General features: G+C 35.2%; 2 protein-coding genes and 1 long non-coding RNA gene across 4 annotated transcripts in view; 1 reads left to right on the forward strand and 2 right to left on the reverse strand.

Moving 5' to 3' along the window:
* LOC118276926 (tyrosine-protein kinase-like otk) overlaps positions 1 to 7223 on the reverse strand; it is a 45217-nt gene extending 37994 nt beyond the window's left edge. The window contains exons 1-2 of one of the 2 annotated variants that reach the window (XM_050699738.1): positions 6956 to 7223; positions 330 to 356 (exon numbers count right to left, since the gene is read on the reverse strand). In XM_050699738.1, the coding sequence (XP_050555695.1) occupies positions 330 to 356; positions 6956 to 7001 (73 nt within the window). In that variant the 5' untranslated portion in view covers positions 7002 to 7223. The remainder of the gene's footprint in view (positions 1 to 329; positions 357 to 6955) is intronic. The other variant, XM_050699736.1, reaches the window with a different exon arrangement.
* The window catches only part of LOC118268738 (uncharacterized), a 242283-nt gene that overhangs the window by 170228 nt on the left and 57805 nt on the right, over positions 1 to 14250 (forward strand). The window lies entirely within an intron of this gene.
* LOC118276892 (probable deoxyhypusine synthase) lies at positions 8059 to 9324 on the reverse strand. Its single transcript, XM_035595497.2, has one exon. It carries the CDS (start codon positions 9178 to 9180, stop codon positions 8065 to 8067), a length of 1116 nt encoding a protein of 371 aa, XP_035451390.1. The 5' UTR covers positions 9181 to 9324; the 3' UTR covers positions 8059 to 8064.

The raw sequence follows: 14250 nt of genomic DNA on the forward strand, positions 1-14250 counted from the left end.
TGATTTTGTTTTTTTGTTTACATATTAGTTATTTTGTTGCCATGTATGCGTAGTCTATTGTTTCTCTGTTTATTTTTATGGTATTAGCCTGTAAACGACCAGATGGATCACCTGACGGTAATCAATCGCTCGCCGCTCATGGACACCCGAAACACCAGAGGCGTTACAATTGCGTTGCCGGCCTTTTAGGTGTTAGGAATTTAAGTGTTGTTGGGGAATCGGGGATTAGGAAGATTGGGAAGGGTATTTATTCGGAGATTTAAAAAAATCTCAATAGAAGTCCAAATGTTTTTGGACTACGGAACAATTGTGATGAACTTATTTCTTACCTTCGGATCCGAATGAGTGCTCGAAACCTGTAACAAAATCGAATTTCGGTTAATTTTATTTAAAACAATGGATTCAAGATTTATTTGCGCTACCACTGACTACCACGGATCACGTCTCGTTGGTCGAGTGGTTTCAAAACTGTTCAACACTTATTTTAAATATTTAAAACTCCACATATGCAATGCCTAGTCCAATAGTTTAAACTAACGAACTGTAAAGTGTAAGGGCTCAAAAAACTAGTGCTCACACATATTTTTTTTAATATTTCGACAACTGTATTTAGCATTCCGCACTACCTGGCCTCAAATAAAATTTAAAAATATTCATTTCGAACACAGAAAAAAAAAATTCAACCGCGGCGCACCATTACGCGTTTTGAAAACTTGCCGATGTATCAAGCTCTGCGTTATTCGAAATCTAACTTTAATTTATGAACTATAAGGTCGAATTCAGATCAGCACTATCGCGATTTTCCTATGGTTTTATTTGCGGTGCAAATAATAAGCGAGTGAGGTATTCGATTTTCAATTTTCTTGTGCATTTAAAATGGGACGCCATTTTTGTAATAAAAGGCGGGAATTTTATTATCATTCAAGCTCAAGACTGCACGTTCTAAGTTATTCCGATATAAATTGTCCAGGCTCATTTCATTATGAAGCTTTTCCAAGTTATTCCTCCATTGCAGAACCCAGTGCAATTGAATTATTCAAAAGCATTTTATTTTTGTTATTTAATAGGTACTTCTTTAATGTCTATTTTCGTATTTCAAAGCAGTATTTTAGAATTACAACACTAAGAACATTTGTGAAAACAGGGAGTGTTCTTAAGGCTAGATTGATTGGGTATTAGCCAAAGAAAAGGATAAGTGACACCGCAATATGATGCATTTTGGGCAGTTAGCCTAACATCCATTTCATATTTCATTTAATGTTGTTCTACATATTCTACTAATACTATTTCTTTAACTATTTCTTTTTCTTTTTTTTGTTGACTTTTACACGTTTTGTTGACTTTGGAGGCGGTCTCAGAATTCGGTGTAGATTAAAGATGATAAAATACACCTAAATCATGCATATTCAAGTTTAAATATAATTTCTATGTTAGGTTTTAACCAGATTCAACAAAAAATTTGGATTTTACAAAACTCAGCTGGTGTATAGTGCTATCTGCGTTTCTAGCTAGCGGTAGGACAGATATTCTTGTTAAAGCCTTTGGCAGACTTTCCAACTGACCACCTATAACGAGTATCATAGAAGTTTATGGGACAACTGGGACTGGCTTAAGGGTTGTCTCAGCTCTCGGGCACGGAGGAGTCTTGAGACGACAGAAATGTCCACCTATATCATAAATATAGGTGGCCAATTTAACGCTTTCTTGGATCCTGATTGTTACTAGTTAGTGGAGTACTAGAAGACGGGTAACTGCAGGTTTTAAACTTTAGATGACCTAACTGTGATATCTCGGTCTAGGGCCCCGCCAAGAGTGAATTACCTATAAAATTATGTCCTCCTTATAAAAAAAGGAAGGCATCAATTCTTTTTGATCATTAACGTTTTACTTTCTATAATTAAAACACCCAAGTAAAACCGTAAAAAAATTAATGTGCCTAAATACGAAGACTGCTCAAAGAATACCTCTATAAAACTTGCTACAGACTAAAGAGTATATATACAAAATATACCAAAGTGTATATGTACCTATATAGGGGAACAACGGACCACCATGAAAATGAAAGATAAGTTTGCTATCTTTTCAGTGCTTTTAACTTGAAGTGTCAATAAAAAACTGAAAGAGAAAATACACAAAGGAGGTTGTCAGCTGTTCTAACCAACGTAATGAGAAGAATTTTACAACTTCCCAGAAAGTGAATGGAAACAAACATGATTGTTTTGTGTTCTGTTAGAATTCTGTTTCGTTTGTGTTGACAAATCGTAAATTGTTACAAATTAGAATGCTATATAACTAGTATTTATTTGTTTATTAAAGGTTTACTAATAGCTTCTGTATAAAGAAAGTATTATAGTACTTTTGTGTTATGTTCTGGAGATCTAGAATTTGTGTAGTTAATGGAAAACTGTTGTATGATAGAACGCGTTTCTTACACATTATAAAAAATGGAAAGAATTTTTGTTGTTTTTACGGATGTTTTTTACGGAGAGTTTTATGTACTTATCATTTAGAAACACCTCTTATAAGAATTAAATAAACAACGTCAGACCCTACTACGATCCAATGTCATTTATTCTGTAGACAGAAACAGTTAAAACATTTTTAAACTGACATTCTTAAAAATAACTACTTAAAACTTACGTTAAATTAATTATTATGTTATCGGCTTACTCACGTAACTGTCACGAAAGTTATAATGCAACTTACGTTAAATATGATATTCCCGCAACCTCTTTCAACTTAAACCACACCCCAACTAGAGTGGGGGGAGACAAAACTCGTAAATATGTCGGGTTTTATAGTAGCTCGCCCCTACAGAACCCCTCAGTAGTAGGGGTGGTGGCAGCCCTGAGTTTTTACTTGTTTTCTACAATCGCTGTTTGTTAGCCACGATTTCTTGATTGCATATCCGTAATTCCGTATTAGGGATGTGAATTTGCGTGTAATCGGTTTAATTTGCCGCAGACGGAGAGATGAGCCGGTTTTTTACGATAGTGTGTGGGATGTCAGTACAATGGTTTGGGTGTACATTGTATCTACTGATGAATATCTAACTAATACGTTCGATATCCTTACTTCTTTTAAAACTATAATACACGGAGCAATATTATCTGGTAATACCAAACACAACTATCGCTATACAATATAAATGTGTGCGTAATTTCATAGTAATGTGTATTTGTATATAAAAACGTTTGTTCATTACGCACAAATTGGTATAAGTAGGTATACTATATTTTCTTGTCAGTATACGTATTTTTATAATTTAATACATTGTTTGTAAGGTTAAAATATTTACGTTCTTATTCTTTTTAAGATAGTTTAGAGATTGGAGAGTCATGTAGGTTTAATATTTTCCTCTGAAAGCTAGTAGTTATTAAGAATAAAATACAGCTTCGTAGTTATACTCATTAATGATTATCATTATCAAGTCCTATCTTCAAAGATATTAAAACCACACATACTCATTATAAACTAGTATGCTTCCAATGAGAAAAAAAAAACACAAAACAAAATTCCTAAAGATAAAAATACCAGGTGTTAAGCCTAATTGAAGCAAGAACAACGGGTTTACTTTGCTTATCCATTTAGCTGAGCGGATAAAAATGCAAGATTCCAAGTTGAAAAAACGTCTACGGCAACTATAAACTTGTAGTTAATTATTACATTACAAATTACAACTCAATTTCATTGGTATATTTGGATTTAAGGTTGAAAATTGTATGGCAATATTTAGTATAGGATTTGTAAAGTGACTAGTCTGTTTGATCGCTCGTGTAGTTGGCTCATTGAGTTGACTGCTGGCTTATGAGCCTCTTCTATATACATAAATGTTCTGATAGTAACTAGTTAGTTTAAAAGGTTCTTTTCTTATGGTATAAGCTGGTAAACGAGCATACGGATCACCTGATGGTAAGCAATCACTCTGCTGCCCATGGACACCCGTAACACTAGAGGTAATACAAGTGCGTTGACGGCATTTTGGCGGGGTTAGGAATTTCTGGGTTGTTAAGAAATCGGGGATTGAGAAGATTGGGAAGGGTTGTGAGAACACAAGCGTTGCTTCACGTGGGTTTTCTGTTACGCCGTGGTATCACACGGTCGAGCCAGCGGATTCGTGCCGAAGCATGGCTCTCCTATACTTATTTATTTCGATCTATCATAATACTTATTCCAATATTCGTAAACGAATCGGTATCTTACTAACTACCTAGAAATCCCTGCCGCCAATGCCACGAGTGAAGAGCTAGTTGTCCCATTATCTATCTTAGAATCGCTGTCATCTGGGACACCTATTTATTTGCGAGCCCACAAGGAACTTATTTAACTTAATAATATAGTACAAAGGCTGTGTGCCATAAATCATAGGCCTATAGTGATAGTTGTAATTAGTTTCGTCTCCCGTGGCGATGATTGAACCATTGGCGGCCGTGAGACAGGGAGGTCGCAGAAGGACTATTAATATGGGGGTTTATGTGATATGGAAATATTAAAGTAACTAACGTAGAACGTTTTTCATACATAAACTAAAAGTTAGTAAAAACTAAAATACATAACTTCACGCCTGTCTCCCATGGGGGTAGGCAGAGACAATGGAACGCCAATTACTACGATTTTTACACACCTCTTTCGCTTCATCGACATTCATCAGTCTTTTCACCGAAATCTTTAATTTAGTAAGACTGTGTAGTTGAAATTAAAATGTTTGGATTAGGATTATTTGGGATCTGTTTTTGACGTTAGTTATGTCAGCTTACCTAGATTCGTCCGATAGACGGCCGTCAAGTAATGAATATAATCGTGCCTAGAACTATAAAAAAAAAAAAAACAGGAAGGTAACTTGACTTAGTATGTTAGGACCACGCAATTTTAATCAGTATTGGTTTGACAATTTTTAAAGATTGGATCTTTTTCTTAGTCAGTTTCAAGAATTTCGCGCGATAAATAAACAATTCAACGTAAAAATACGAAAATGGTCGGATAGAGGAGACTGGTCGATAACTGGTGCCTTTGCGTAACTGGACCTTCTGTCTTATACCTGTTATGCGGCACAGGCGCCGTAGGCGTAACCAAGGACAGGCTACCTGACCCAATGAGGTCAAAAAACAAAAAAATATAATAATTAACAAATATTTGCTAAACGATTCTGCCATCTGACTGGATGTTTTTTTAAACATTCACCATTTTTTAATGATTCATCATAAAGGTTAAGATCCTTTGTCTTCTAATTATTAGGAAGAAAGATAAAAACTTGTTGCTTTGTTCCTCATTTAAAAAGAAATAGGAGATAGTACTAATGAGAGTTTTGTTTAAAAATGCCATCTTTTGGTGATTATCATTAACTACTTGGGATTTAGTAAAAAAAATGTAACGGACCAAATCATGAGTTGGACTTGATTTGAAAATGAGCAAAGATAGTATTACTATTATCTAATTAAAATTTTGTTAAATAACAAACTATTTTAATGTTTATCCATTACTTATCCATCATATACATGTATAAATATTATTTTTTATCTGGACATTACAACGGAAGGCATATTTTCAGAAACTAACATTAAAATAACATTGATAACAATTTTAATACTCTTTAATAGTGTATACTTACTGGGCAGTTCTTTGTGTTACTATAATAGTTAAGACCTATTGTATCACCAAAATTTTATTCACTTTGAGAAATACTTTGACTTTGATAAGTTTTCTTTTATAACTAAGTTTTCTTAAGTTTAATTTAGTTTATTCTAGCATTCTAAAGTTATCTTTTAATTTATTTTCTACAGAATAATTGTACACCAACAGAAGTTACAATGAATAACAATTAGTTATTAATTATTATGACCATAAGTAAATTAGTAAAAGTCCTACAAGATATTGTTATTTGATTCATTGAATGGATTCCATTTTATATTTCTAATTGTCCATTATAAATACACACCAGCTCATGATACTAGTTAATTGACTATTAAAAATAACAATTATTTGTCTCTGGCCTTTTATAGAACTTTTGTATTTTAACTTTTTATTTTTCCTATTTATTATCTGTATAAAATATAAATTAAGATTTCTGTTTCATTTCTGGCATTTAATGCAAGTTTTTTAGCCTGGCTCTTTAATTTTTCTATTTATTTTCTGTGTGAAATATAATATGATTTCTATTCCATTGATGTTTTTCAAGTATATGTACAAAAATACATGTTAATACCAAGTGTTATATTAACTAAGTGTTTAGCTTCTATGTAACTTTACTATCATGTATAAATTAAGCAAATGTTAACCTGTTAAGTAAGTATAGAATTTGGTATTTTTATTTTGAATGAATCTGCTTTTAATTTGATTATTGGTCCCTAAGGCTATCCAATGACCGATTATTTGTTTAACCAAAATTATACCGAAGTAGATAGCTACTTTTGTTTTTATGACTATAAAACTGCACTATCATATTTGGATAATACAATCATTGTTATCATGAATATCTAAGATGCGCAGTAAAGATTAAATACTGTGGCTACCTACATTCATTTTGATAAAATTGTTATTTTGGTTCCAATAATAATAATGCCAATCTTTCACAGATTAGTAAATTAAATGAGTTAATATGTTTATTTTTCACGTTTTTCTAATAAGAAATCGACAAAACATTGTCTTGAAATAAAGCAAAAGTTAAGTTATAACCAGAAATTAATAAAATTAAAAAACAAAGGAGGTTAAAACTAAACAATCGGCATTCTAAATTCAAAACGAACCATAAAACACGCGTCTCCGTTCATAATAACATCAAACGAACGAGGCAAAGGCATTCTCGGAACGTCCGCACACTGTCAACATCAAAGCGTGTCGGCTTCCACAGAAACGTGCAACAAATTATATATTCTAACAAATTCCCATTAATATCTGCACGGAATGACCGTAAGGACCTATAAATAGCTCACCAAAGGGCTCAAAGGATGCGACTTACCGGATAGGAAGAGCATAACCACCAAGATCGGACGCATCACGCACATTTTAACGCACTTTATCACATAAATTTGCAACACTTGCTAATAAAATTCGTTTTTTAACTTGCACACGTACATTTTTTGTTTAAATTATGTTAGGCAGGCATGTTTGGTTGTAGGAATATGGATGTAAACAATATACAGAGAGGACAACCGGCCGGGCGGCGCCGTCGAATACGATGAACAAAGTTGGGCAAACGAACTCGGCGGCCGGAGCTTCAAAGCCGCTTTCACAGACAGCACACATCATTACAATAGCGGTTCACGGACGCACACTAATGCAATTTAGGGATTCCAGACAGCGGCTAACTTCATTGCATATTTGACAGTTCATTCACACCGTCTTGATCGGAAATCTCTTTTTAATTACTTTCATTTTAAATTATTATCTTAGATTAAAATTACTTCTGTATTACATAATTTTATACGATATCTGTAAGATTTTTTAAATATTGTTAATCTAAAAGCTAATTGCAATATTTCTGAAAAACATTGTAGTAGTTTCACTATTACTCAACAGATGGTGTAAATAGTTTCAATCTAAGCTATTCGATAAGAGATGGCGATAAAAAGTGTCACATTTAGTTACTAGATGGCCTTACTAGTATTTTATTCATTTTCAAACCTAAATTATAGTTTTCTTATTTAGCAATAGTTGAGTAAGGGTTTTTAGGTTCGATTTCGTTCAGGTAAAATACTATTATTTGTGTTTAGTGCTAAATTTCATGTCTTTCTATGCATTGAATATGAAATAAATAGCGTGATGTTTTGTTACGTTTCTAATAAAAAATAACTGAAATGTTTGCGCACTAATCTCATCCATATTTAATTAGAAGAGTTTAATGTTCTCATAAACTAGTAAATGCTACATAAAATTTTATTAAACATAAATCTCATTTTAGATAGTGTTATTTTCTGTTTGATTTGAATTTGATAGATTATAGATTGAATGTTATACAAGATTATTATTTGTTACGAATACTTACTTATTTACCTAAACATAACGTCACACCTTTTTATCAGTAAAGGAATAAGCAGCCTATAGAAATAAAACCATAAAGAATAATATTTACACATTCTTTTTATTGCTAAAATGATGCTTCGCAAATGTTTGTCCGACAATCAGAGGAAACACTAAAGTAGCATCAGCATACAGCTTCACCGGAGTAGCATTCGGTCTGATCTTGCCCCAGGACACTGCTTCATCAGGTCTTGCTCCTGCATCACTCCCATCAAACTCGCTAGCAGTATTAATGTACACTGCGAAGTCCGCTCCGTTCCTCATGAGATTAGCGTTACAAATGTGGTGTTTGATCACACCACCTCCTAAAATTATCATACCCGTATTGTTGGCTTTTACAGCCATAGTATTCAGCCTCCTTAAGTCACTTAAAATATCTATGATAAGTCCTGGCCGCTTATAAGAATGGAAGTACATCATGTCACCTAAAGAACCATCTGTCAACGCAGGACTGAAAATTGGAATATTGTTTTTCCAAGCCCAGTAGCATACTGAGCTCTCGTCATTAATTTTCTCGCCTAACCTCGCTATGATTCTTGATGGTGTCCATACCGTTCCATTTTGCATCTGTTCGTCAAGCATTTCATCGAGTATTGGGGTTACCCACTCTTCAAATCGGCAATAGTTATCATTTGGGACTAATAAGTTGCCGATCCTGTTAATGCCGCGGGTCCTTAGCATTTTCCCGCTTAAATTGAAATCTCCAACGTACGTGGGAGCGAGACATTTGATGAAATCTTCTTCCACACCCCCAGCAGTTGTCACAATGCAGTCTACAAGTTTGTTTTTCACCAGAAACCGCAGTGTGTCGCGTAGTCCTGATGAAATCATGTTCGAAGTGTATCCCAGGAATATAGTGCAGTTAGTTTTCTTCTTGATAAACACGTCTTCTTCATACGGGTCGCTTGTTTCTTCAGTCAAGGCAACGGACCGACATTTTAACATTTTATTGATTTCTTGCACTGCATTGCCGAAGTTGGTGGCTTGGAACCCTGAGCGGGTGTAGCTGTCGAGTATTTTGTTGAAGTCAATGCCACTTTCCCAGTCGTAGCCAGCCACGATGGGAGTTTCAGCTGGTAGCTCTTGGCTTGGAAGTAAAACCGCGTTTACGGCGACATTGGGAGCGAGGTTGGTCGGCTTACAGGCAGCTGAAGTTATATCCATGCTTATTAATTGTATATTTTAACTAAAATGTCATAATACAGTCCCCTGATAAACAGAATGCGGATATTTTCTGCAGTGTTTTTACTTTTTACGACTAATTGGATTGTCAAATCCAATCTCGTTGTTTTCAATGTCAATGTCAGATGTTAGCGTGGTACGATGACAGCTGTCAACGGATTACGTTTTGTTTTATGCAGACTACTTTTTTCAAAGGAGTTTTCATTTAAAATTAATTCCCAAATCTTTTTATTAGAGAAATGGGATTGAACCACATAAAAACCATATAGAAAAAATAAAGCTTTTTAGATTTTACCATAAACTTGTGACAGAAAGAAGAGTGGTAGAAAAAATATACATATTTAAAAAAGCAGTAATCATTATCAGCCGCGAGATATCCACTGTTAATCAAATCTTTATCCTAATGACTTTCAGATCGCATAACTTTTTCAGTTAGTTAAGTATTTTCAATCCCTTTTCAAATTAAAATGTTATTCAGACGTTACGTTTCCTCGAACCATGATATAACTCCGACTTACGATTACAACACCAAAATCTAATAAAATTTCTGCATTATTCATCCGCCCACCTTCCTAGTCTATTTCATTGTTTTTACTAACGCCTGTCGGGTGGTGATTGATTACCTTTCGACAAGCATTATGGAGGTACCTATTAATCAATATTACGGAACACATAGGAAGACATTACGTAGAAATTAGAATCACTCGTCGATATAGGATATAAAATCTCGTAAGTACTCTTGTAACTTTAATTCAATAAATAGCTTTAAAGTGACTTCACATTTCCTCATTACTATTATGCTCATAAGCCCTGTGAACGAATCTGCTTTCTCCTGGTTTTCCTAGTTAGTTTTGGTCCTTAGTATAAAATTTATCAGATTTTACTGAATGATGAGTTTTTTTTATGGTATAAGCCGGTAAACGAGCAGACGGATCGCTTGATGGTAAGCAATCGCCGCCGCCCATAGACACCCGAAACACCAGAGGCTTTACAAATGCGTTGCCGGCCTTTTGGGGATTTTGAACTTAAGGGTTGTCTTATATATTTTATCTCCCACACTTATAAGAGTAACTGTAGTCTGTCCACTACAACCCACTAAGAGTGATGCCGCATTCTTGGTTAGACCCATTGTCAGATCTTTTAAAGCTTCTTTGTAACTAGCTCTAAAGCTGCGATAGATGTTTGCATAACAACTGAAACGATGAATCAGCATGCTTTCCGAGCTACGGCAGATTTAATAAGTGCAACGTGCAATTTCGGGTTTTGGTCTATTACCATCTACTAACAGGTAATATGTCTGATTGCTACGCAAAACCCAAAAAAAACTGAACTCAACTATCATTCATAAAAATAATAACAAACAAGATGCAAAACATAAAAACAAAACGTAACTGTCACAAAATAAAAAAAAAACTTGTGCAATCATTTATTATCTTTCACAAATACAAATTCCGTTCACGCTTCAACATACATAGACGCTACACAGGTGTAAAACAAGATAACACTTAATACTATAATAATAAATAGCCTTCTAATACAAACCCAGTCACATAACATGACATAATACTCGGAGTTAGAATAACAAAATTAACGTATAGACAGAATATGTAACAAGTCGTTTACTTGATTGTCGCCACTCAGAAATGGCAGTAGGAAATAAGTTAGGAATTTTTGTGTAAGTAAACAGTCGGTAGGAATCTTAACGACGTACGTAGAATCGACGCACGCGCACCACTTTTGTAGTTACAGGGCTGTCGCACTTGTGATATTGGTGACATTAATTTTTCAAATGTTTTATAACAGCAGTGAATTGGAATAATAGACTGCCTTGTTGGTTGAGTGGTCGCAAGTGCGACTGCCGGACAAGGGGTCTTGGGTTCGATTCCCAGGTCGGGTATCGCTGGGTTTTTTTGGCTTTTCAAAAATTTCTCGATAGTAGCACGAAGTCTGGAATTGTGCCCAGTATAAGGCAATAGGTTCACCCCCTATTACATGGGACTGAAAACATAAATGGTGAAAAGTGGGTGTACCTCGGGGATAAAAGGCGTGATATTGCGTGAATTGGTATAAGTTAAATGAGATGCAGATGCTTACAGATGATCATATCAGATGCTCAATTTCCCTATCGCAGCACTGTTTTGAAGAGTCAATGTGATCGTAAATAAATCGGATTCCGTGAAACGTCGTGCAATCAGCCACAGTCAACATCCGGCCAATAATGTCAGCTGCATCTTGTATAAAATCGTCATAAACAAAGTCTCGAATAGTAAACAACTTAGCTCGTCGATAACAACTGAAAACACTTTGTACAACAATTTGTTCGTGTGGGAGAGCCATGCTTCGGCACGAATGGGCCGGATCGACCGGAGTGATACCACGGCTTCACAGAAAACCAACGTGAAACAACGTTGTGTTTCGTTATGTGAGTGAGGTTACCGGAGGCCCAATTATCCTCTTTCCTAATCTTACCAATCCCTGATTCCCCAACAATCCTTAAATTCCTAACCCCCAAAACGACAACAAGGCACTTGTAACGCCTTTAGTGTTTCGGGTATCCATGGGTATCCATATTGCTTACCATCAGGTGATCCGTCTGCTAGTTTACTGGCTTATACCATAAAAAAACAACCCGAGAACCAAACTCTTGAGTCCTTTACACAACAGTCACATCCCAACGTACTCCTCAAACGAAACAATCACATTAAAAAACTTCAAATTAAAACTGCACTATTACATTGGCAGCCCTAAACTTACTTTCTACATGACCGGCGCGCGCGCATGACGTAACGGCTAGATAATCGCGGATCGAAGCTGCCCGCCTAATTACTGCACTACAGCTGTATGTAGGCGAGACTTCATTAGACATGGCTTCACATATTATGATGTAATTTCATCTTTAAGATCAACTGTGTTTGTGTATTTTATGTTGAAGAATTTAAAGTGTTAGGTTTAATAAAAATAAATTTAAATGTCTTTGGTTAAGAGGTTGTTAACGTGACGGATAAGCATGAGGGGTTTTGGTTTGATTCATGGTGTGTGTAAAACGTAAATTGCTTTATCGGAGCTGATTATAGAAATTCTAAGAGGCACCAAGTCTTTGGGTGAGGTGAAAGGGATTGTCAGACTTTTATTGATTAAAAACCACCCCCTACCCACTCCTGTTTTGAGCCGGAACCCCGGTAACCCGTAAGACTTCGTACCAAGCTACGGACTAATTAGTATATTGTGAGACAAGGTGGTTGAACTCTCTGTCAGATCCTCATCTGTTAAATAATATTTTTAGTTTACACTGAAAAATCTGGATGTCGAGTCATACAATCACAATACACTTCATAATCTACAGTTCATTGCCACAATAAACCATTAGAGCAAAAAAGAAACCCAACGTTTAGTTACACCATTAGCAGCAAAAAATAAAACCGCAAACGTCAAAAGAAAATAAAAAGAAACTGTCCACTCTACAACATTAAAAGCCCTGCACTTAATCGGGACATTCCGTATAATAGTTAAAGTTAACTTAAAACTAAATAGCTCCACTTACTTTCGCTCATGGCGTCACTTACGTCATACGTACAAAACTATTACCACTCGTATGAACGATTTTGTTTGTGAATGTGAGCGTTCATAACGCGGAAACTGCTGGCCGAATTTTGATGCATCTCGACAAAGTGATAGTTTAAATATCGAGGTTGAATTTTTTGATTGAATGCTTATTTCTTAATTTTTGGTTTTGGGAATGTCCAATTTTGGTGATGTTCTGTCATCTTTCGTTAGTCAATTCTAAAATTGCATGGAGCAAGCTACAATCGTTTTTTGCTTACTGGGTCATTAAATGGTCAGGGCCATGAAAAAGCAATCATACCTACATAAGAAATACTTCATACTTATGAAATCATAACATCACGCTTTTAATCAACGTAAGTTTGCACATGAAAATATAACGTAACATCCACTTTGCAACTCCGAACTCAACAAAAAAAGTTTGTCACTCAAGACCAAATTTTTTTTTAAGGGAGGAAATCTCCAATGACTTCTTCCGTCTTGGGCGAGGGGAGAAGGTATGTCTGACTCTTACTGACTAATAACCACCCCGTTCCTACTCCTGCTTTTTGAGCCGGAATCCCGGTTAATCCGCTGGGTAGGCCGCCGCTCCGGATATATTGGACAACCTAGCGAGTACCGAGGCTCGAAGCAAGAGTAGGAACAGGGTGGCTTTTAGTCATTAAGACTCCCTCTCACCTCATCCAAGGCGGTAAAATTCATTGGATGATTCTTCCCACTCACAAAAAAAGACTGTGCTATTATTTTAATTTCGAAAATTCTTTGCACTTGCAAATAAAGCAGAAATATGTCAATAAAAAACAAAGATATGTAAACAAACATTGCAAAAGCCTATCACAGCCGACTACAGTTTTTACACACAATACGATTACAAAATTGACCCATCGCATCGCATCGGCCGGCACTTTCTTGCAACGCATTGCAGAATCAGGTAATTTCATGTGACATCTTACCACAGACTGCATATTACAAATGCAGAGTTGTCATAAATTGCAATGTAAACACCTACTTTACCTAATTCATTACGGTTTCCTTACATTGCATTGCGTGTGCCTAAAATGTCAGATTGGAATCTTAGCGAAATATTTGTGATAGACATGCTAATTAATTTAGAGTTAGTATTAGACTTTTAGGCATTTTGAATAGTGAAATGTTTTAAGTTAATATGCAATGCAATATAGTTTATTAAACTTTTGATATTCAAATGCAGTTTCAGTATATCGCGTAGTACCAGTCTGGATCTAAATGTACAGGCGCAAAGTATTGTAAACGCACCTCATTCTAAGCGAAGATTGAAATTTTAATGGAAATACGCACGCGTTTTCTTCAAAATATACCTTTCTTGAATTTGTCGTTCTAATTTGTGCGTTCCACATTTTGTTGTTCAAAGTGTTGTGTGATTTATTTATTACAAAAACATGCATAATTTTACAGCCTTAGCCAATACATTATACAGTTAAAGAAAAACAAAAAAAAAAAAAAGTATAATAA

This window comes from Spodoptera frugiperda, chromosome 17 (genome assembly GCF_023101765.2).
Source record: "Spodoptera frugiperda isolate SF20-4 chromosome 17, AGI-APGP_CSIRO_Sfru_2.0, whole genome shotgun sequence".
In the NCBI taxonomy this organism is placed as follows: Eukaryota; Metazoa; Arthropoda; class Insecta; order Lepidoptera; family Noctuidae; genus Spodoptera; species Spodoptera frugiperda.

Bases quoted from the DNA above. Each gene is read 5' to 3' on its own strand.
- LOC118276892 (XM_035595497.2), bottom strand. From the start codon at position 9,180: ATGGATATAACTTCAGCTGCCTGTAAGCCGACCAACCTCGCTCCCAAT.